The 21,466-nt window shown below is 42.6% G+C and overlaps 2 protein-coding genes across 4 annotated transcripts in view; one reads left to right on the forward strand and one right to left on the reverse strand.

The window, feature by feature from the left end:
• USP50 (ubiquitin specific peptidase 50) overlaps positions 1 to 7,875 on the forward strand; it is a 42,969-nt gene extending 35,094 nt beyond the window's left edge. For all 3 annotated transcript variants that reach the window (XM_088472983.1, XM_088472984.1, XM_088472985.1), the window contains 2 exons: positions 445 to 577; positions 7,175 to 7,875. In XM_088472983.1, the coding sequence (XP_088329109.1) occupies positions 445 to 577; positions 7,175 to 7,378 (337 nt within the window). In that variant the 3' untranslated portion in view covers positions 7,379 to 7,875. The remainder of the gene's footprint in view (positions 1 to 444; positions 578 to 7,174) is intronic.
• Positions 7,876 to 12,361: 4,486 nt separating this feature from the next.
• The window catches only part of USP8 (ubiquitin specific peptidase 8), a 69,036-nt gene continuing 59,931 nt past the window's right edge, over positions 12,362 to 21,466 (reverse strand). The window contains exons 18-20 of the mRNA XM_088472826.1: positions 19,698 to 19,840; positions 19,464 to 19,593; positions 12,362 to 13,825 (exon numbers count right to left, since the gene is read on the reverse strand). Coding sequence (XP_088328952.1) covers positions 13,640 to 13,825; positions 19,464 to 19,593; positions 19,698 to 19,840 — 459 coding nt within the window. The 3' untranslated portion in view covers positions 12,362 to 13,639. The remainder of the gene's footprint in view (positions 13,826 to 19,463; positions 19,594 to 19,697; positions 19,841 to 21,466) is intronic.

Raw genomic sequence — 21,466 nt, forward strand, 5'->3', positions numbered from 1 at the left:
AACCCAGACTCTTTTGGGTATCAGAAGGGAATTTATTTGATATTATTCGATATTTAATACTTGTTTTAATGATATTTTCTTTGATATACCCCCATTTTGAACATGCTGGGAATATTATAAAGGGGTAGTATCCAATAAAATTTGTGTTTTAATAAATATACTCATCATATTGTTTGAATTACAATGTTTAAGTGTGCCCCAAAAAGCAGTTTTTTTTGTCTTCTCCTTGCTTTCTGGCAAGAATAGAAAAATAAAAAGTTTAGATACTTAAAATTTGGGAGCACCACCAACCAAGAGCTGTACTATATCTATTGTGTCAAAACAGCCAATATGTTGGGATCTATTATATAAATTATGTCCTATTTGATCTTGTGCGGAATCAAGTTGTATATATGAATGAAACCATGTAAGTAAACAAACACCTAACACCTGTTTAAATTGCAGGTTTGAGTATCAAGGTCGGGTGAAAAGAAAACTGAAAACAAACATCACATGTCCTCTGAACGATTTAGACCTGTCTCCATTTGTCTCAACCGTTAATGGAAAACACTCCATGTACAGCTTATATGCTGTAGTGGTAAGTAAAATACGAGCCTTAAGGGCATATTCAACTGTGTGCGAGAATAGCAAAGAACCCGCACCTGTAAGGTTTTTCCTGCAGATGCAGGTTTTTGCAATTCTATTAGGTGCGTATTTTTTTTTAAAAACACGCACCGGGAGTTTTTTTTCACGCAAAAATAACCGGGACTTGCTCTGACACCCCGCGGCACCCCCCGAGGACTAATTAAGCAATTGCAAGTATCCAATTAGCTTAATTAGTCCTTAATTACTCACCTTCCAAAGCGCTGTCTTCTGCATCTAACGTAGGGATCCGGCTCTTCTGCAGCAGGGTGAGTATGTCAGTGTGTGTGCTGTATGTAAGTGTGTATGAGCTATTTCACACATGCCGGTTTTGACTGGGCGGCAAAAAGCCGCCCGGTATTTAACCGGCTGTGAAATATAGTACTGCAGGGAAAGGACAGGCTCCTTTCACACGACACGGTCACGGCACGGTCGCCGTAATATAGCCGGAAAAAACTACTATACAGGTCGGTGCCGTGCCGTGGCCGCGCCGTCCCTGCACGCCAGTAGTGTGAAGGAAACAATGTTTCCTTTCACACACACTGGCTTCTGCCGGCCGGGTTTGTGCAGCAGCGCTGCTGCTGCGCATGCCCAATAGGGAAAAAAAAACACCTGACATAAAAAGCGTCTCAAAGCCGCTGCTTATGAAAGGCACTGAGTGCCAGAAAAAAGCCAGCCGGTTCTTGCCTGACTGGCCAAAACCGGCACTCCCAGCAGCCCCCTCTCCAGTAAGAAGAGAGAAGGGAAGACACTGGGAGCCGCAGAGACGTCCTGCCAGGTAGGTGTATTTTTTTGTTTGTTTTTTTTACACGGCGCAGGGTTTTCAGAGCTGAAAACCCCGCGACCATTATTTTTTTAATTGAATACCGCGGGTAGCGGGAGTGTGCATACCCGTGGTATTCCGGAATTGGGCACAAGGTGCGCAAGGTTTTTAACTCGCTAAACCTCGCGCCCAATTGTATATGCCCCTAAGTGTAATATGATGTACCACTTAAGAAGATTGTACTACTAAAGTCAATGACCTTTTATAGAATAAAGCTATTATCATGTAGCCTAACCATATGCAATTATATGACCCGAAGTGGATGCTATTATCATGTAGCGTTAGGGACCGCCAACACAGAGAAGTGTTGATGCAGCCTGATGCCTTAGACATATCTTTGCAAATATATGCAAACTGAGATCTCTGTATTTCTATTATCATGTAGTATTCAGGTCTCATTGCTGGGGGAACATTTGTTCTTTTTCTTGTCTACATACAGTGCTCGCCTACTCTCCCGGAATGTCTGAAAAACTACAGAATTCCAGGGAGTTCACCTGCAATCCAGGAGAGTAGACAGTCTCCAAGATCCTGCCGACTTCCCCAGTGGAGTGGGAGATCCAGGGAGCTCGATTTACCTTGAATCCGGTCATTGAGTCTCTGGTTTACACTGTACCATGTTGTGAATTGCAGGATTGTATAGTGAAGAGAAACGTAAAGGGGCATTAAATAAAAGAGAAACATTTACTAAGCATCCCTTCCTGATGGCTAAATTCTTCCAATTTCTAAATGCTGAAAGAACCAGAACAATGTGGGGCTCTTCAGACACAGTCCTGCAGAAGTAATGGAACAGCTTAATGCTCTGAAGTCTAACTTTATGGGAAAGGATCAGAACAGTCTTGCTTGGTACCTGTCTTGCTCCTTGCAGCTCAAAGGAACAAGAACGGTAACCTATAGCCTGTATTGTCATTCATAGTGACTTTATTTAAATACAGCAATACAACTTTAGATCCAGACCTGTCTACTGTACTTGTAATGCTGGGTACACACTTAGCAATATTTTGAACGATTTGCTCGATTCCTAACGGATCTGGACGTCAAATCGTGAAGTATGTTTGCACTGTCAGAGCGTGCGTGCTCCCGTGGGGTCGTCAGCCGCATCGTCCGGTCGTTCCTACATGTAGCTCAACCTGACGATGCGACAGACGACCCCATGCAGCGGTATGCGGCTGGTGCCGACACGTCGGGCATCAGATTGTCTAATGTATACCGGCTGCCCAACATGTCGGGGGGCACCCATCAGATCGCTGGGTACACAGACATTTAGTGTGTAGCCAGCTTAAGGCAGTTATGAAAAATTTTTTGGTCCAAATTGCCATGTATGACTTTTAAAAGCCTTATTTACGGGCATATTTACCATTAATCAAGAATTGGTCCTGATAATTAGAATTTATCGTGACTAGTATTACCTGAATGTACCAATAATCGCATGCAGGGATAGGGGCTCTACCAAGCGCAACAGCATAAAAGTTATGCATTTGTTATTTACTTTAAAAAAAAAAAAAGTTTGCCAAACAGTTACGAAGGAGTTATTGTCATACATTGCTGAATAACTGTTAGTCTCAGGTAGGTCAAGGTTACTGCCAAGAGGCTATATGTTATGATATCACAACTTGTATGTACACATGTCACTGTAAAAACTCTTTTGCTGCAATATTACAAGAAAATATACCAATTATGGTGGGCTCTGCTTGGTGGGTTTTATTGTAACCCTGTACTGCAGGGTGAGATGGACTCATTCTACACAGTTTTGTGTTGCATGTAGAAGGCATGATCACCTTGGTCATAGCAGCCAAGGGGTGTTAACAGATCAAAATCTATACCTCATTTTATAAGACAATTCATAGAACACAATGGAAATTCCAACTGTCCAATGTCCTCTATGTGACATCATTGTTCAACAAGAAACATGCAGGGCCGGTGCTAACATTAGGCAGCTTTAGGCGGCTGCCTAGGGGCGCCAGCAACTGGAGTGCGCCACGGAGTCCAAAAAAAAAAGAAAGATGACTCTTTTAGTGCTGGCCCTAACTATTGTTGACCAAGGCTAACACATGAACTCCCCCAATCCCTGGCACTGCACTCTCACTTGTTAAGTGTAGTCAGCAACAGTGGTGGTGGCCCCTTCCCTCTCCTCATACTTGCCTATGTTGAAAATCACTTTGAGGGAGATTGCAGATGGCTGTACAATGTGCCGTGCCGTTGTGGGGGCGTGGTCTGCTCCATCCAAAGGGAATGTCTAGCTCCACCTATGGTCGTATATATTCCTATAAGCCGACACCCTAGCTCCCCACTGACATTAATATTTTTGCCTTGCAACATTGACATTAATAGACCCCCACACACGCACATATACATGAATAGATTCCCACATAGTCACACATACATTAATAAATTCACACACATCACATCAATAAATTCCCAGTCACACACATCACATTAATAGATTCTCACACACACATCACATTAATAAATTCCCACATATAGTCACCCACATCACATTAATAGATTCCCAAACACACAATCACATTAATAGATTCCCAGTCACACACATCACATAATAGATCCCACTCACAGTCACACATACATCACATTAATAGATTCTCACACACACATCACATTAATAGATTCACACACACACACACACACACACACACACACACACACACATTAATAGATTCCCAGTCACACACATCACATTAATAGATTCACACACACACACACACACACACACACACACACACACACACACACACACACACACACACACACACACACACACACACACACACATTAATAGATTCCCAGTCACACACATCACATAATAGATCCCCACACACAGTCACATATCAAATCAATAGATTCCCACACAAACACATCATATTAAGATTCCCACACACACATCACATTCAGGCCTGGCCAAAGGGGGGTACAAAGGAGGGGTGGGGGTGCTGTGTGTGCCCAGATTGGGGGAGGGGTGCTATGTGTGGCCACTAAGGGAGGGGTTGCTATGTGTGCCCAGTGAGAGGTGGAGGATTGCCAAGTGTGCCCAGTAAGGGTAGGTGGTGCCAAGTGAGCCCAAGATATGGGAGGGGGGCACAGTTCTGGCCCCCTCACTTCTGTCCTACTCTGCCCTCTTTGTCCTGCCCCCATTCCTGCTCTGTCACTAGTGTCTTGGACATGTCAATGTTGCCCTGGCTCTGTCACCTCCGTCCTGTCCCGGTCACCTCTGCCCTGGCCCTATTCCCTTTCCTGGGCCTGTCACCCCTCTCTGCTCTCCCGTTCTTTCTTGGCCCTGTCCCCTCTATCCTGCCCATCACTCCTCTCTCCCGTCCCCACTGTTCTGTGTTGGCCCTCACCTCTATCCATGCATCTCTGTCCTTTCCCTGTCACCTTTGTCCCTGAAATTTATGTGAGTCTTTCTAATAAATACACCTTGCAGTGTGGGGGTTCAGGGTTTTTAGGCCGAGGAGGATGGTGCTGTGGATAGGGGGGTGGGGGGTACCCAGAGACATCGTGTACCGGGCTCCAAGATTTCTGTTGCCGGCCCTGATCATAATACACATTAATAGATTTTCGCACGCACACACACATCACACTAATTGATCTCCCCCATCCTCCCTCTCTCCTCTCCCACAGCACTGACATGAATAGATTTGGCAGGAGCTACAGTGAGTTCTAATGCTCACTGGAGCAGATGTATGAAGCTCTGGGAAGTGATAAAGTGGAGAGTGATAAACGACCAACCAATCAGCTCCCAACTGTAATATTTCAAACACAGCCTGTAACATGACAGCTAGGAGCTGATTGTTTGGTCGTTTATCACTCTGCACTTTATCACTTTCCAGAGCTTCATCCATCTGCCCCAGTGTCTCATGCAGCTCCTGTCTTCAGTCCTACGGCGTCGGCTCCTCCCTCCTCCTATCACTGGCTGGCCAATGAATGCTGGGAGCATCAATCTCTCCCAGCAGTCTGTGTGCAGGGGAAGGTGTGTCCAGGAGACCTTTGGGCCAATAGCAGCCACACTTGACTCCCTGCACCCGGGCCCCATTGTGAGTACGACTCTGCTTCCTGCCACAGTCAAGCTCAGGCCCCGTCCCCTTTGCCTCCAGACTCTCGCATAAGCAGTCCAGATTTTATACAGGGCTGTGGGAATGCGGGTGATTCAGCCTACTTTGCAGGGTTGCAGGAGCTCCCACCTTGATGCAGGACGGTGGGCAACTCTGCTTCTCCTCCATTCATCTCCTTTCCTCCGGGTTCAAGCCTGTCTCTCAGGGAGTGTGTGTGGGTTTGATGAGTGCTGGCAGGGTAAGAGTGTGTGTGCGGGTTAATGAGCACTTATAATGTGTGTGTTAATGAGTACTGGCAGGGTGAGTGTGTATGTGGGTTAATGAGTTTTGGCATGGTGTGTGTTAATGAGTGCAAAAAGGGTTAGTGTGTGAGGGGGTTAATGAGTACAGTGTACATGTGGGGAGGTTAATGGGTGCTGACATTCATAACAGATGTGTTATAAATATGTAATGGGCATAGATGTGTGAAAGAATGTATTGGGGACACAGCTGTGTGGCATATGTATTGGGGCATTGTGTGGCATACAATCATTTGGGTGCACAGATATTTGGCATATGCATTGTGGCAATTATATATTGGAGGTACAAATGTGTGGCATAATATGTATTGGAGGGATTGATGTGTAGTATAGTTATGAAATGGGGATACAGCTGTGTGGCATATAAATTTGTGGCACAGATGTGTGGCATATTATGAATTGGGAGCAGTGTTTTTGGGCGCTGCTGTGTGGAATATTATAAATTGGGGTCACTAATATCTGGCATAATCTGAATTTGAGGGAGCAGGGGCGGTAGGTGAAATGCTGCCTAGGGTGCCCAGAAACCATGCACCGGCCCTGGAAACATGTGCCCTCATTAATGTGGTTACTTAATCATGAGTGTGAAAAAACATTGAAACTGTATGACATTACGACAGTTCTGAGTTTGGCTTTATTACAGCGGTTCTCAAATTCGGTCCTCAGGACCCCACACAGTTCACTTTTTGCTGATCACCCAGCAGGTGCACAGGTGTATTCATTAGTCACTGACACGTTTTAAAAGATCCACAGGTGCAGCTAACTATTTCACTAGTAATTATGTGAGGAGACCTGCAAAACATGCACTGTTTGGGGTCCTGAGGACAGAGTTTGAGAACCTGTGCTTTATTACATCGGTCAGAGTGTATCCTGAAAAGCACTTTCCTATAAAAATGCACCTGGAGTATACAAAATTGAAAGTGGGGGAAAACTCCTGCTTACTGGAACCCTCAGCGTAACTGGAACATTCATGTAATCTTGCCCTAAAAAAAAATGCAGTGTAGCACCCCACAAACAAAAATAGAAATATCTGTAGCAAGGAACTTCCCTGATCTGCCCAGCTTCTCCCATTAGGAAAAAATGTTCTATCCTCACATACACCTCCATCGATCCACAAATCTATGCACTTCCCACCCAAAAAAGTGATGCCACAAAAATATATTTACACCGCACTTTAAAAAATTCGCTTTAATGGAACATTTTGGGATTCATAATAAAGGATAACTGCTTACAGTGAAGTAGATAACGTTAATGCAAGTTATAGGGTGATACATAGACAGTACCAGGCGGACATACAAAAGCAGATTCTCATAATATTTTTGTCTATATCACTAAGATTTTTATAACAATATATTTATTTTATTTTTCAGAATCATTATGGAGATTTAGATTTTGGCCATTACACTGCATACTGCAAACATCCTGGGACCAAAGAGTGGAATGCATTTGATGACATGAACCATTTCAGCATTGCAGAATACACCGTGCAAACCCCTTTTGCTTACATGTTGTTTTATACCAGCCAGGACTTCAACTCGCCAAAAAAGACATCATCTTGCCCTGTATACAAATAATCAATACTGAGGCAACCCTAGTATTACTCTGTCTGAATAAAGCCATCATCACCAACAGTAAACCAGTTCTCTCTGAGCAATTAAATTTATCCTTCTTCCTGCTGTAGTTTAGAATTGTTTCAGATATAGGGCCATATTCAATTGCCGGGAAAAAGCAGAGATCGGCAAAAAGTTCTCACGTCAGGCGAGAAATTTTCCCCGTATTCAATTGCAAAGACTTTCCGCCGATGCGAAGTTTGCGCCTTGTAACCAGCGGAAAAGATTTGCCACTGAAAGGAAGCGTAAAAAAGTGCAGTTTTGGTGGTTTGGGGTGCAAAGTTGGGGAAACCCCCTGCAGCCTTGGGACAGCCCCCCCAAAGGTAAACGGTGTAAAAAAAAGTAAGAAAAAAAACTTTAAATTACCCCAAAAAAGCACTTTCGTTTTGGGGGCGAAAAAAAACCCAAAGTTGTTGGACAAACTTAAAAACTAGAGAAAGACTCCAGGGGGTCCCCCAAGTATGCCCCGTGTTTTTTTTTTGTTTGTTTGCAGGTCCTTGCCGAAGGTGCGTTTTTTAAAAACACACTTTAGCGATTTTTAAATATGCTTGCACCCATTTTCATGTACCCAAATTTGCTGGGACTACTTATTTTAACCATAAAAAACTGCTAAATGCTATTCTTCACCACTTGTGCAAAGACGCTAAAATAGCACCTATTGAGACCATTCAAGTACCCAAATACCTTCAGCAGGGCTATTCCTGGGTATCCATAGGGATCACCCATGTCAGTGCATCTTTAAGGGGGTGTCAGATTTGGGGAAATCAGCCTGACAGTACTTTTTGCCAATCTCAGTTTCGCCAGGACACGTTCTCGTGTCCTTTGCAAGTGAATAGGGCGAATCGCGGTGACGATCACGATACTTTTCCAGAGCCCAAACTGGCGATGACGGCGAAAACTCCGGCATGTGAAAAGTCCGGGACTTTTTGCTGGCAATTGAATACGGGCCTTAGATTTTAAAAATAAACATAAAGAGTACTGAGAATTCTAACACAGTTTTAACCAGAAAAATGTTGCAAGTTTGATTTGAGTGAATTTATTCAAAAGAAATAATGTTTTGCTTACAACTACTTTTAAAGGGCTTGAAAACATTTTTTTTTATATTCTCCTGCCAAGCTTCCTTATAGCAGATTCCTGTAACTCCCTCTGCTCCCACCAATAGTCTCCTTGTGTCACATTCCAAATGGAGTGCCATGCTTAATTTTGCATTGATGAACATATGAACAGAAGATATTGCATGTGTTGTTCATAAAGGCTTCAATGAAACATTAACCATGAACAAAACATAACATTTAATGCTGCATGTCAATTTTGTCCTGTAGATCCTGGGTTTAATTGTACACAATAGAAAATCTGCATAGATGGGTGCACACAGTAATCGACAGAGTGCATAGCATGGGGCACATTACAAACCATTTGTTCCTTGTCGCCTTATGAATGACAAGGTCTGTCCAATGTAGCTACAAAGTTGGGCTCAGATTATGGTAAATGTCCATATGACTGTTTCAAAGTGGTTAGACAAAGGCGTTATGCACCCAATATGAAATCATAGTACAGCATAGAAATTAAAATAAAAACAAACTAAAATTAATTTCCTTTGGTCCAGGTCTTTCCATGAAAAGAAATGAAGAGCATATATTAAAAAGGACAGAAAATTAGTCACACTGATGTGGCGTTTCACCACTTCCCAACTGAGGGTTCTACCATCCTTGTGCTGAGGCCATTTTCGTCACATTCCAATATCACTGATTTTTTTTAAGATGGTACCTACACAAATTATAACTTTGTATTTAAAAAAAAATAAAAATAAAATACCATTAGTCTTTTTAATCCTTCTAACATGTAAAAAATAAATAAATAAATATATGTATTCAACCCAAATAGCCAAAAATATATATATATTTTTTTTAAATTGAAATTTCATGAAAGGGAAACCAAAGCAAAAAAAATACTTTTTGTTTTCAAAAATACTAAAAAGCAGGATTTTATGAGCAGGTTTGACAAAAATAAAATCTGCATTTGAAATGAAACTTACTTTTCACTGTCTCAATTCAATCGTTTACTATGCGCATAGGAAGAATATGGCAGCCCAACAGGGCCTACTATTTTACAAACTAGGCAACCTACTGCCTTAAATATATGGTATTTAGATTGTCTCTCTCTCCATTACCATCAGTGAAAAAAGGAGAGTTATGGTAAAACTTACCCTTGTTAAACTCTCCATAGGGTCCACAGGGAGACAGTTGGGTATAGGCAGGACTTGGGGGACTGGACACCAACAGCAAAGCTTTTTTTTCTATCCCAGGAAGCTCCGGTCCTTCCCCCTAATACCCCGCCCACAGCTTGAAGGCAACTCAGTTTTGTTAACAAGCCCAAGACAGGAGCTGGATAGGAGAGAAGGAAGACTGGTACACTGAAGAATCACACTCTCACACAGAAGGAAACAAGTGACCAAGAGAAGAAAACCATAGAAGCCAGGTGCATCAGGGCGGGTGACCAGTGGACTTCGAAGTTAACAAGGGTAAGGTTTTACCATAACTCTCCTTTTCTTCTTCAGGGTCCATAGGGCTCCACAGGGAGACAATGGGGATGTCCCAAAGCAGTTGTTCAAGGGCGGGGACGCTCCTGAGCTGAGAACTCGGCGCCCGAAGGAAACATCCTGAGGCAAAAGTATCAAAGGCATAGAACCTAAGAAAGGTGTGGACAGAAGACCATGTGGCCGCCTTGCATAGTTGTTCGGCAGACGCGCCACAGCAGACTGCCCACTAGGGACCCACAGAAGTCTGCATTGGGGTCCCTCGTCCTGGCCCCGTACACTGGAAGCTTGTGGTTGTGTCGGGAGGCCATGAGGTGCACGTCTGGTAGACCCCATTTGTCCACCAGGAGCTGAAAGACTTCTGGAATGGGGTTAACACTCCCCTGCATGCACATCATGACGGCTGAGGAAATCCATCTCCCACTTGGGAAACCCCAGGATGCAGATGGCTGGGAGATAGCATTCGGACCCATGTGAGAATGTGGGACACTTCTGCCATTGCTGACTGACTTAGAGTGCCTCCTTGGTGATTGAGATAGGCCACTGCCATGGCGTTGTCGGACTGTACTTGTACTGAGCCAGAGTGAGGGCTTTGTAAATGGCTCAGTTCCAGGACGTTGATTGGCCAGATCGCCTCAGCTGGAGTCCAGTGTCCTTGGAAGGAGTGCTGGCCAGTCACTGCGCCCCACATAAGGGGGCTTGTGTCCGTGGTGAGGAGTGCCCAGTACGGGATCCAAAAGGGGCGACCCTTGTTTAGGCGGGCTACCACAGATGTAGCAGATGCATTGGAAGCTAGACCAGTATCCAAAGCTGCCTCTCCTAAATAGGAGGCTGCATCTCTAATGTTAGATATGTAGGACAGCTGTTCCCTTGAAGCATCAGAGGGAAATGTGTCATCTAGGGCCTCTGCCCAACTCTCATTGGCTTTTGCCACACAGGCCGTAGCCCTGCCAGTACGTGTAATAGCTCCTGTAAGAGAGTATATAAACTTTAGGCAAGCTTCAATCCTTCTATCCTTAGTCTCCTTTAAGGCGGTTGCAATGTGGATAGGTAAGGAAGCGTTCTTAACTAGGCATGTCACGTGGGAATCCACTGCAGGGGGAACTTCCCATTTAGTGCAATCAGTAGCTGGAAGAGGGTAAAAGGAAATCAAGCGTTTGCAAGTCACATACAATGCAGAGCATACAATATAACTGCAGTGGGCAGTAAATTCAACTACACAGTGGCTGGTAGGAAATAGCACTGTATAAACTGGCTCCTGGGAGAGGTATACAAGGAGACTGGACCCAGCATTTTCGGAGAACTGAAGTTGTTGCAGAAAATGGCTGCTGTGATCTCTGAGGGGACTGAGGGTGAGGGAGGAGCAGCGTAAGGACGGCAAGACCACAGTGGAATGGCGCCCTGAGCTGGGGGAGGGTCCGCATGGAGCGGGCTTTCTCCCCTATGCCGACATCAACCACCGGGCCCCTGGCATTAGCGGTCCCCTGCGCCAGTATAGGTCATACTCTACCACTGGGGACCCTCCTTACCTGTCCCCTTGAGTCCCCGGCTGCAGTCTGAGGTTCGAGGAGCCCTGCTAGCTAGGTCCCCCTGGAGCCGCACCACGAGTACCAAGCCGAGGGCTGGAGTTGTGGCGCCGCGGAGGTGTGATGGAGCAGCAGTGCAGACATCCAGGAAACTGTCTAGTACTGCTTGCTCTGTATGAAAATAAAAATATATCATAAAAATAAAAGCTGTTTCAATGGTGATCCAGCTCCTGCCAGACACCACCGAAATGGAGTTGCCTTCAGGCTGTGAGCAGGGTATAGGGGAAAGGATTGGAGCATCGTGGGATAGAAAAAAGCTTTGAAGTTGGTGTCCAGTCCTCCAAGTACCACCTACACCCCATTGTCACCCTGTGGAGCCCTATGGACCCTGAAGAAGAAATTACATTTTTTTGTGTATGGTTTCTATTTTTTGTCTAGCGATCACCAGACATTAACTACTAGGGGGGGGGGGGGGGGGGGGCGGCAAGAGGAGACTCCCCTCCTAGGAGCAATGGGGCAAAGGAAAAATCGTTTTTTTGGTAATGCAGCAAGTAGGGCTTGTCCTCTGCAGTCTAGTTGTATATCCGGGGGAGACGTCCCACTCATCCTCTTCAGCAAACATAACCAAAAGGGATTCTCAAATACTGAAACAATAAACTATCAAATTCTGTTTTTATCTTGGGCTACGGAGTAGCAATAGAAGGCTAATATATTCTGCAAGACACAGACAAGGAATTTCAACATATGTGTCTGGCATTTACACTGTTTTTTTTCAAGGGAGTTCTTAGCACCAACACGGACATTAACATGACAAAGCAGGACCATTTTAAAAAGAAAGCACATGCCCTATTTCTTTGTAAAATATCATCATCAGTGAAAGAAACAAACAAACAAAAAAATCTTTATTTCATAAAATGCATTTCTAAAGAAAAGTAAGTGCATATATACAGTATATATATTTTACTAAAATATAAACAGAAAAATAAAACTGTAAGGAATGGAATGGAGCATTTTACTTATTAGGAAATGGTTTGGTAAATGAAGGCAAACCATTCAATACTATATTTAGTCCAAGTCAGAATATGGTGATACCAGCAGGATTTCTGCTATGTATACTATCCACATCTGTGTGGATACACTAAAGCCAGACATGGATTTGCATCTATTTTAGAGTTTTTCAACTACACAAATCCAAAATGCAGTCTCAACTTCAAGTTGTCAAGGTGAAAAGCACATTGTTATGAAAGAACCCTCAATAGTGAGGTAATATTCTGCAGCGGATGTCACCAGGAGCAGTTAAACAAGGGTAAACTTACAGGTCAGCACTTTGTTGCTGCATTCTTATGAATTTTGGTTCAGTCCATAAAGGATCAGACCTTCTGGTCAGCCGAAGGCACACTTAGCTGGCCACATGGGATGAGAATCACACATTCTAATAACTTCTAGTCACAGTAGCCTTCTACCTGACATCTGGCCATATTTAGCTACATGTCTGACAATTAACTGATCCATTTCAATACCATTATAGACCTGAAGGTCAATTTTGGGCCACATATGCTGCAATGTGCAGGCTACAGGCCCAATATCACTGTCAATAATGCACTGTGTATCTCAATTCACTTGGAACTAGACTCATGAATATTTGTAAAGTGTGTAATATAGAGAGAGAGATTATATATCATCATATGAACATAATGGGATAACAAGCAGCCATGTTTGATGGCAGAGTTGAAGATTAACAGTTCTAATATAAATAGAGTATCTAACAAAACAAAGTTTTTCATAGATATATGCATAGCAATGATGTGCAAGTATGCAGTCCTTGATTCAAATACTGCTTAGACCATTCTGCTTAGACCGTTTTTATGTCACAGTAGAAAAGCAAATGGAAATAGGGATCAAATGGCCACGGCAGACAAAAGAGTAGTTACATATTGAGAGTTTAATAAGGACATTTCCAAGACAATTATATCTATTTTATCAACTGCTAATGAGTCTATAGATTAGAATATAAGGTTAAATCTTTTTTTCCCCCAGTTAATATTTCTGCACTGGAACAGTCACCTATGAAGTGAGCAAAATAAGAATCAGCAAAGTGTCTCATTTCCTCTCTGTGGCAAGGACTGGTCTCACCAGATACAGAATTTGAGAAAAATTGTGTTTTTATGTTGAAAACTCGGTTGCTCGAAGATCCAGAGAGGTGTAAAAGAGGATGTATGCAGCAGAGGTCTTCACAGAGGATACTGAGATCTCTGATACTTCGTGGTCATCAAATTTAAACCATCTCTGTTTCGTTGCGTTCTTACAATATGCTGTGTAGTGTCCTCCGTCCAATCCTCCATAGTGATTCTATGTGAAACACAATTTTATATTACAAATACATTGTGTCAAGGTTATACAGCAAAGACTGCAGTATCTGTACAATATAAATGTACAAATCAATCTCTTACAGTTTTAAAAGCATTTTATGTTTTGAAATTTTGACCACAGTTTAAACATTCATTGGAATGCATAGGAAATATATATTATTCACTCAATAAAGCAAACATATAGATCAATAAATATTCAAGCACAACTGGTATAAACAACATAAACCTTAATACCTGCTGCGATATTTGGGGTACGGATGTCAGTGTGTGTGGTCCCAAGGCGGACCCCATACCTGAAAGTAATCTTATGGAAACATTGGTAGATGAGGTAGGAAGAGGACTGCCATCAGTCTGAGCAATCATCTTCCGACTGCACATCTGACACCATGAAATACGGCTGCCTGTAAGATTCAGAAGTTACCCCATTTAAAGCATAGCCTGAATTCTGGTTCTCTGCATCCTTCAAAGTTGTGTAAAAATATATATATTTTTTTTAATTCCTGCAAAAAAAATTTAGAATCCCTCCCTTAACTCTGACAGCATGACTGTTGAAGCCCTGATACTGGAGGCCTACTGAGCTAAAGCCTGATGGAAAAACGGGTCCTGAACAAGCAGATTTGGTCAAATGGGCTGTTGCCAAGGATGATCCTCCGCCATGCTAAGGATGTCGGTGTACCACAAATGCTTTGGCCAGTTCAGAGCCACCAGAATGATGAGAACTCGCTTGACTTTTCCCTTTTAAGCATGTATCAGTGGACACCGATACACTAAAATTTCCAAGAGACAGTAATTGCATTCACCAGGATTGCGTTCGGATCCCTCATGCCTGGCACCTTGCGATTGCATAGAGAGGCCATCAAGTCCACCTCTGGCAGACCCCATTGGTCCAGGAGATGGTTGAAGACCTCCAGATGAAGGGACTAGCCCGTGGGATGAACTTGTGCTGCCTTAGAAAATACGCTTTCAAGTTGTCTAAACCTGGGATGAACATTTCCGATATCATTGGCATGTGCCTTTCCACCCATCTAAAGATCTTGACCGTTTCCGTCATCGCCATGGAGCGGTGTGTTTCACTTTGGTGATTGATGCAAGTCATTGCATAGTCTGACTGGATCTTGAGCATCCACCCTCAAAAGGGCAGACTGTACCTGAAGGAGAGCCAGATGAATGGTCCTTAACTCTTAGATGCTTCTTGGAAGTCTTGCTTCTGCCCAAGTCCAAACCACTAGTAGACGAAGCCTTGCATCACGGCATCCAAACTCTGCAGACTGGCATCTGTGGTTACTATTATTCACTGCCAGGTAGTGTCTGCTGAGCCACCACACAGGGATTGGAGAGTTGTATGTGACAACTTAAACACTTGACACACTAAGTTGGGATTTGTACTAGACAAAGGCAAAAGGTTGCAGCTGACAGGTCTACGTATGGAAGCGCACATATGGAATCACTTTGAAGATACCATCCTGCACATAAACTTCATGCAGAGCAGAACAGACACCCACTTGGCAGAGAGCAGTGCAGAAACTGCCTCTGGATGGCCAAAATCTTATCCTCTGACCTGTTGTGACATGTGTTGTTGTCGAAGAGGAGACCTAGGAAGATCATGAGATGTGACAGGACTAGGGAGAACTCCTAGAAGTTGATCACCATCTAGGCGTTAGCTTCAATTCTGTGGTCAGCCGCAGATGAGACCAGAGCAGAGTTTCTGAATTGAGATCGACCAGATAGGAGATGGTTGTAACTCGCATTGGACCGCAAGTGTACCTCAATGATCTTTGTGAATACCCGGAGAGATGTGGCGAGATCGAAGGGCAATGCCCTGAACAGGTTTTTTTAATACTAGCCAACAGCAAATCTGAGGAGCCAGTGATGCCTCTGCGAAATTTTGATATATAAGCATGCATCTTTTATATACATTGCAGCAAGAAACTCATTCTGCTCCATGGAATTGATGACGTACATATGGACTATCTTGAACTTGGTAACCCTCAGATGTGAATTGACAGTTTTGAAATTCAAAATCAGCCAAAAGGCCAAGTTCGTTTTTGGTACCAAGAACAGGTGGGAGTAAAATTCCAACCTGGTCTCATCTGGCGAACAGGAACACTCACCCTCAACTTTAAGTAATATATTGACCTTCGATGGGTGAGGTGTCTGTGCAAGTAATGTGGCAAGAAAAACAAAAACGTTTGACCGAAAAGCCATAAGGGGTCTAGTATATAACCTCGTTTGATGATGCCCCATCCCAGGAAGTAGCCGTCCACTAGTTGCGGAAGAAGAGCAGAGGGGCCCCCACCATAGACCGGTCCAGGTGGGGAAGAGCCCCTTCATGCGGACTACTTTTCAGCAGGCTTATTGCTCTTGCCTCTTTGGTAGACCCCTTGAGTAACTGAAGTATTCTTGTCGCGGACCTCCTCGCATCCTACTGGAGACATGAAAGGACAGATATTGCTGTCCTCTGGGTTTCGTGGCATGCTTTACCGAAATGAAGTACTCTTACCCCTGTAGTGTCAGCGATGATGGCATTAAGACCTGTACCAAAGAGAACCGATTTGGCAAAAGGTAAAGCTTCTAAAGCCTGTTCCAATTCCACATCTGCCTTCCAACATTTAAGCCAGAGAGTGCGTCTGGCCCCATGGCCAAATGCAGAATCCGGGGCAAGATAGAGCACCATGTAGGCCATCACATCTACATAAATCCACTAAGCCTGGTCTGGGAGACCCCAACTGCCTGGTCTGGGAGACCCCAACAAGCCTGGTCTGGGAGACCCCAACAAGCCTGGTCTGGGAGACCCCAACAAGCCTGGTCTAGGAGACCCCAACAAGCCTGGTCTGGGAGACCCCAACTGTAGCCATTCATGGAGTTGAATGGCTACATATCCAATCATGCCTTTAATTTATACGTTGTCAAAAGTGCATAAACATCTGGAGTGTCCTCCTGAACGACCGATCATATCGGTATGTGACTCATCATTCAACATAACTGCCCAATATTAGGGGACATTTTTGAAAGACACCACTGATCTATTGCTCAAACTCCAAGACTTAAGATGGCCACACATCTAAAGATTATCTGTCCAACCAGCCAACTAGTTGATTGGCTGGAATCTGGTAACGTATGGGAGTAATTGATGTTCAGCAATTTGCTCCTAAATGCCAGAAAACAGATGAAAATGGTCGTTCAGACAAGTTTGTTAAATTTTTGATCTAAACAATTTGTTCAAACAACAATTTTTGTCAATTTCCCAGCGTTTGGGAGAAAATTGCTGATTGTCATTTGCTTTCATACCTTACCAGATTTTCATTCCAATCAACTAGCTGGCTGCCTTGACAAATAATCTTTAGATATGTGGCCAGCTTTAAAGGATCTACCTGACAATTTCTTATTGTGTTGTATTGACGTCACCAGTTTATATTAGGGATGTGCAGGCTCGAATAAGTTCGAATTTGCACGCAGAGTTCGGATTTTTCCCTCCAATAAGAGGGTCTCAGAAAGAGGCAAAACGTCATCTTTCATGGACAAACATCATCATTCCTGGACAAAAGTCCATGGAAGATGATGTTTGTCCATGAAAGATGACGTTTTGCCTCTTTCTGAGACCCTATTTTTGAAGGGAATAATCCGAACTCGGCGTGCAAATTCGAACCTATCCGAGCCTGCACATCCCTAGTTTATATACAAATATACCTCATGCTAATGGATTAAGAGCTGTACATGATTTGCTAAAAGATAATCCAAAATATCAAGGTCCGGACCTAACACTTTTTCTTATCTTGTTGGAAAAAACACAGACAAGAAATTTGTTCTATTTTAATGGCGAATATTTTGTACAAAAACTAGGTTGCGTGAAGGCTTCAAAACGTGGCGCCGCATTCGCCAATGCGTATATGTTTCAAACAGAAAAACGCCTATTCTTTCAAAATATAGCCTTTATTGAAAAGTTGTTCTTTTTTACACGCTTCATCGATGATATTATGCTGATTTGGGCAGGGACAAAGGAAGATTTTGACATACATATGGAACATCTCAATAAAATGAATGATAGTACTACATTCATATGTGAATTTAATAGTGTGTCCATTCACTATTTGGACGTGTTAATTACTAAAAAAGAACAACATTTAGAGACCAGTGTTTATTACAAACCAACAGATAAGAACACGTTTTTACACGCCAACAATCATCATCCATTATCCATGAAAAAAGGGTTGCCATTTTCACAACTCTTAAGGATCAGACGAATAACAAGTTGTGAAGTAGAAGCACAAAGACAGATGGATGATATCATACAAAAATTCTTACAAAGAGGATACCAACATTCAGAATTGGAAGCTGCCAAGTAGAAAGTTCTTTTTATCCCTAGAGAACAAAGTTTGATACCCAAAATTAAATCCAACCAAGACTTGCCATATGTGAGACAATTTTCCACAGCTAGTCCCACAATAGTAAAGACAACTAAACAGCTATGGCAGATTATAACAGACCCCAATCGGACAATGTTTAAATACACCAAGAACTTGAATTGTCATAAAAGGGGCAGAAATGTAAAGAACTGGTTAATTCTAAATTATATAATGCAGAGAGCAATTTCGCATCCAACACACTTTTTGTCTAAGGCCCCTCGATCTTATAAAGGTGTGGGATGCACGGCTTGCAGATATTTAGAAACAGGGCCATACATTACGCATCCACACTCAGACGTGAAGGTTCCTATCAAACACGTGTGAAGCTGTAGCATTAAATATGTAATTGACATTATTAAATGCCCATGTGGGATCGCCTACATTGGGAAAACTACCTGTAGCTTTAAAGAACGTGCTGCACAACACAGATCAGCTATCCATTTGGCATGTGAAGGAAAAAAGATCAACCAATCTGCAGCACAACACTTCATGAATGCACTTATTTGTATTATAGCTTCAACTACAGAAGCCATAATACAAATAAAGAGTTCAGCGATGAGGCAGAGTATTCCCTCGGCCGGTGGAAGTCCAGCAGAGCGGCACTGAACAGCTGGGGGTGAGATCGCTGCAAGCACAGCAAAAGACGGGGCTTCAAAGCGTTCCAGCCTGAAGGTCACCGGTCACCCAGGGATTCGTGACCGGAGGACCTACCTCTGGGAGCAGAGTTAAGAAGTAAGCAGGTGTGGTGGACAGAGAGCAGAAAAGCACTTCTGCCCTGCCCCCATCAGCACCTGAACACCACAGTGGATAATAAAAGAAAAAAATTTAAATTTACAGCCGTTCCAAAAATGGTGCCCACTCCCTGGGCACAAAAAGAAAAACAAAATAAAAATTGCACCATTGGATGCAGAGGGGGAGGATGCAGCCCACAAATAAGTTTAGTTTGCACTTGTACATGCTCCTTGAACAGCGCCATCTACACCCTATGGTATCCAGTGTCCCCCAGATAGGATGGCAGAGAAACTAAATCAAATTTCTGCATTCAGCGCTATCAAGAGATGCAAATTTTTCACCCCACTTCAAACCTTTGAACCATAAGCAGTAACTGGCTTCCAGGAATACTGTGCCAAAGGCAGCTCCAAGAAACAGGAAAATGCAATGCATAGTAACAAGACAATATGCTAAGTAAGAAGTTGTGTAGTACTAGATACTCACAGATACTCCAAATAAATTGTATCTCTTAAACGTCTTGGGGCCTATGACATATTGTGATAGGTCAAGACATTCCAAGGGAAAATCAACATATGTTTGAAGCTTTTGTTTCCAACGTCCTTCATATGAAAATCTAGGAAACAGAGTCACAGGCATACATGTGAACAATTTAAAATTAGAGATTTGTTACAGGGGTTAAAAATATAAATATAATGAAAGTGTATGATAGAAAATTACCGTTTTAAGTGCACCAGAAGGACAGGTGGGAGTTTCCAAATCTCTATTTTCTTCATGGAATCTCTTCGACTTTTACAATTACTACAATAAAACCTATTATTATCTGTGAGTTTCTCCTCCTTGGAAAATGACTTAAGGCAATCCTAGAAAGAACACAATAATTAGTGGATGCTTATAGCCTATGACTTTAAGGGTTGACTATCTTGTGAACAAACACAATGAATCACAATTTATAATGTGTTCTGAAAATAAAATATCAAAGGAATCCTGAAAGTCATTAGCTTTTGTTAGAATAAAAAAATAAATAAAAAAGGCTACCATCTTTAACCCGTTACTCTCTGTCTGTTCGATTATAACAATGGCAGTTGGTCTTTAATTACATTATTGTTAATAAATATTGGCAAGGACACATACTCAGAACCCAGCTGTCAATGAAAGACTCGGGCTCTAGTGACATGACCTGGAACAGTTGCTTGCTGCCCAATCATTGCATGCAGCATTCAAAGTGAGCACTGTATTCCGTTAGATATGGAACTACTTGGCTTCTGCCTTGACCAAAGTTGATATGACCATGAATTTAGCTTCGTAAGTTCAGGTAGTAGCAGGGTAGATTGGCCTAAGATCTTCCTTACCTGCCAACACTTATAGGTCTAGTGTAACCAAACGCAAACCCAGTTGCTGCTAAATCTACATTACAATTGATCTCCCAATTCTTGTAATAGGGGAAATTGGACAGTGTATTCCACAATAAAATGTATAATTTAATAAATAAAAACTATTTTTCTCCCTAGACACAATAACTGCATTATGGTTTACATACAATATATTTTTGTTGGTAAACTTAAGACACACCTTTTCACTATAGCGTACCAAACCCCCTATATGCTCTCTCTTTCACTCTTCCTGTCTCCTTCTCTATTCTCGCTCCAGTTGTTTACCCCAGCCTTGTGGAATGTAAGGTCCTGGGCAGGGCCCTCTTCCCTCTTGTTCTTCCCTTGAACCTTACAACCAGTGCTCCTTGACTTTTGTTTCTCTCTGCTCGCCCATACAATGGGTACAGGATCATTGAGAGCTGTTGTGCCTTCCCCTGTGACTCGGTACAGCGAGTTACCCTACCCTTTTCCAAGTACTGGTCACTCCTTGGCTATGGTTTTACTGAAATGTGAGTATTTATGATTTGTTCACTGTTGTATATTGTACTTATGCTCTTTACTGTATTTGTTTTAAGTCTACTGCTTGTGGCGTCAAACAACATAACCATCACCACCTTCTAGGCTTTCACTAATAGGGTCAACGTCGTTATGAAAAATTTTTTTTTTGTATTTTCACTTTGTGCCCATGGAATAACTAAAAATAAAAGCAAAAACTGTGAAATGTGGTTGGATCACAAAAGTATGAAAAATATGCACAGGTCATATCCAAAAGCATTTCAATAGAAAAATTCAATACATTTATATAAGAAAAAAAACAGTAAGAATACTAAAGTTAACCATGGTTTTTAATTTTTTCATCTAAAGCCTACAGTATGATCAAAACTAGTTATCCATGAATGTGAACAAGTTGCTTCAGCCTGTGTGTGGTTCTCACAAGTCTACAGTTAACCATAAAGAAAAGCAAAACATCATGAAGTGCAAACTGATACTTGGAATCATATGTACCAAGATGTACTGATATGTAATCAGATGTACTAAGCCTTGAAGAGGGAGATAAAGTACCTACCAATCAGCTCCTATCATTTTTCAAGCACAGCCTGTAACGTGGCAGTTTGG

The sequence above is a fragment of the Taudactylus pleione genome, unplaced genomic scaffold (assembly GCF_031769625.1).
Source record: "Taudactylus pleione unplaced genomic scaffold, aTauple2 ptg000129l, whole genome shotgun sequence".
NCBI classification, from domain to species: Eukaryota; Metazoa; Chordata; class Amphibia; order Anura; family Myobatrachidae; genus Taudactylus; species Taudactylus pleione.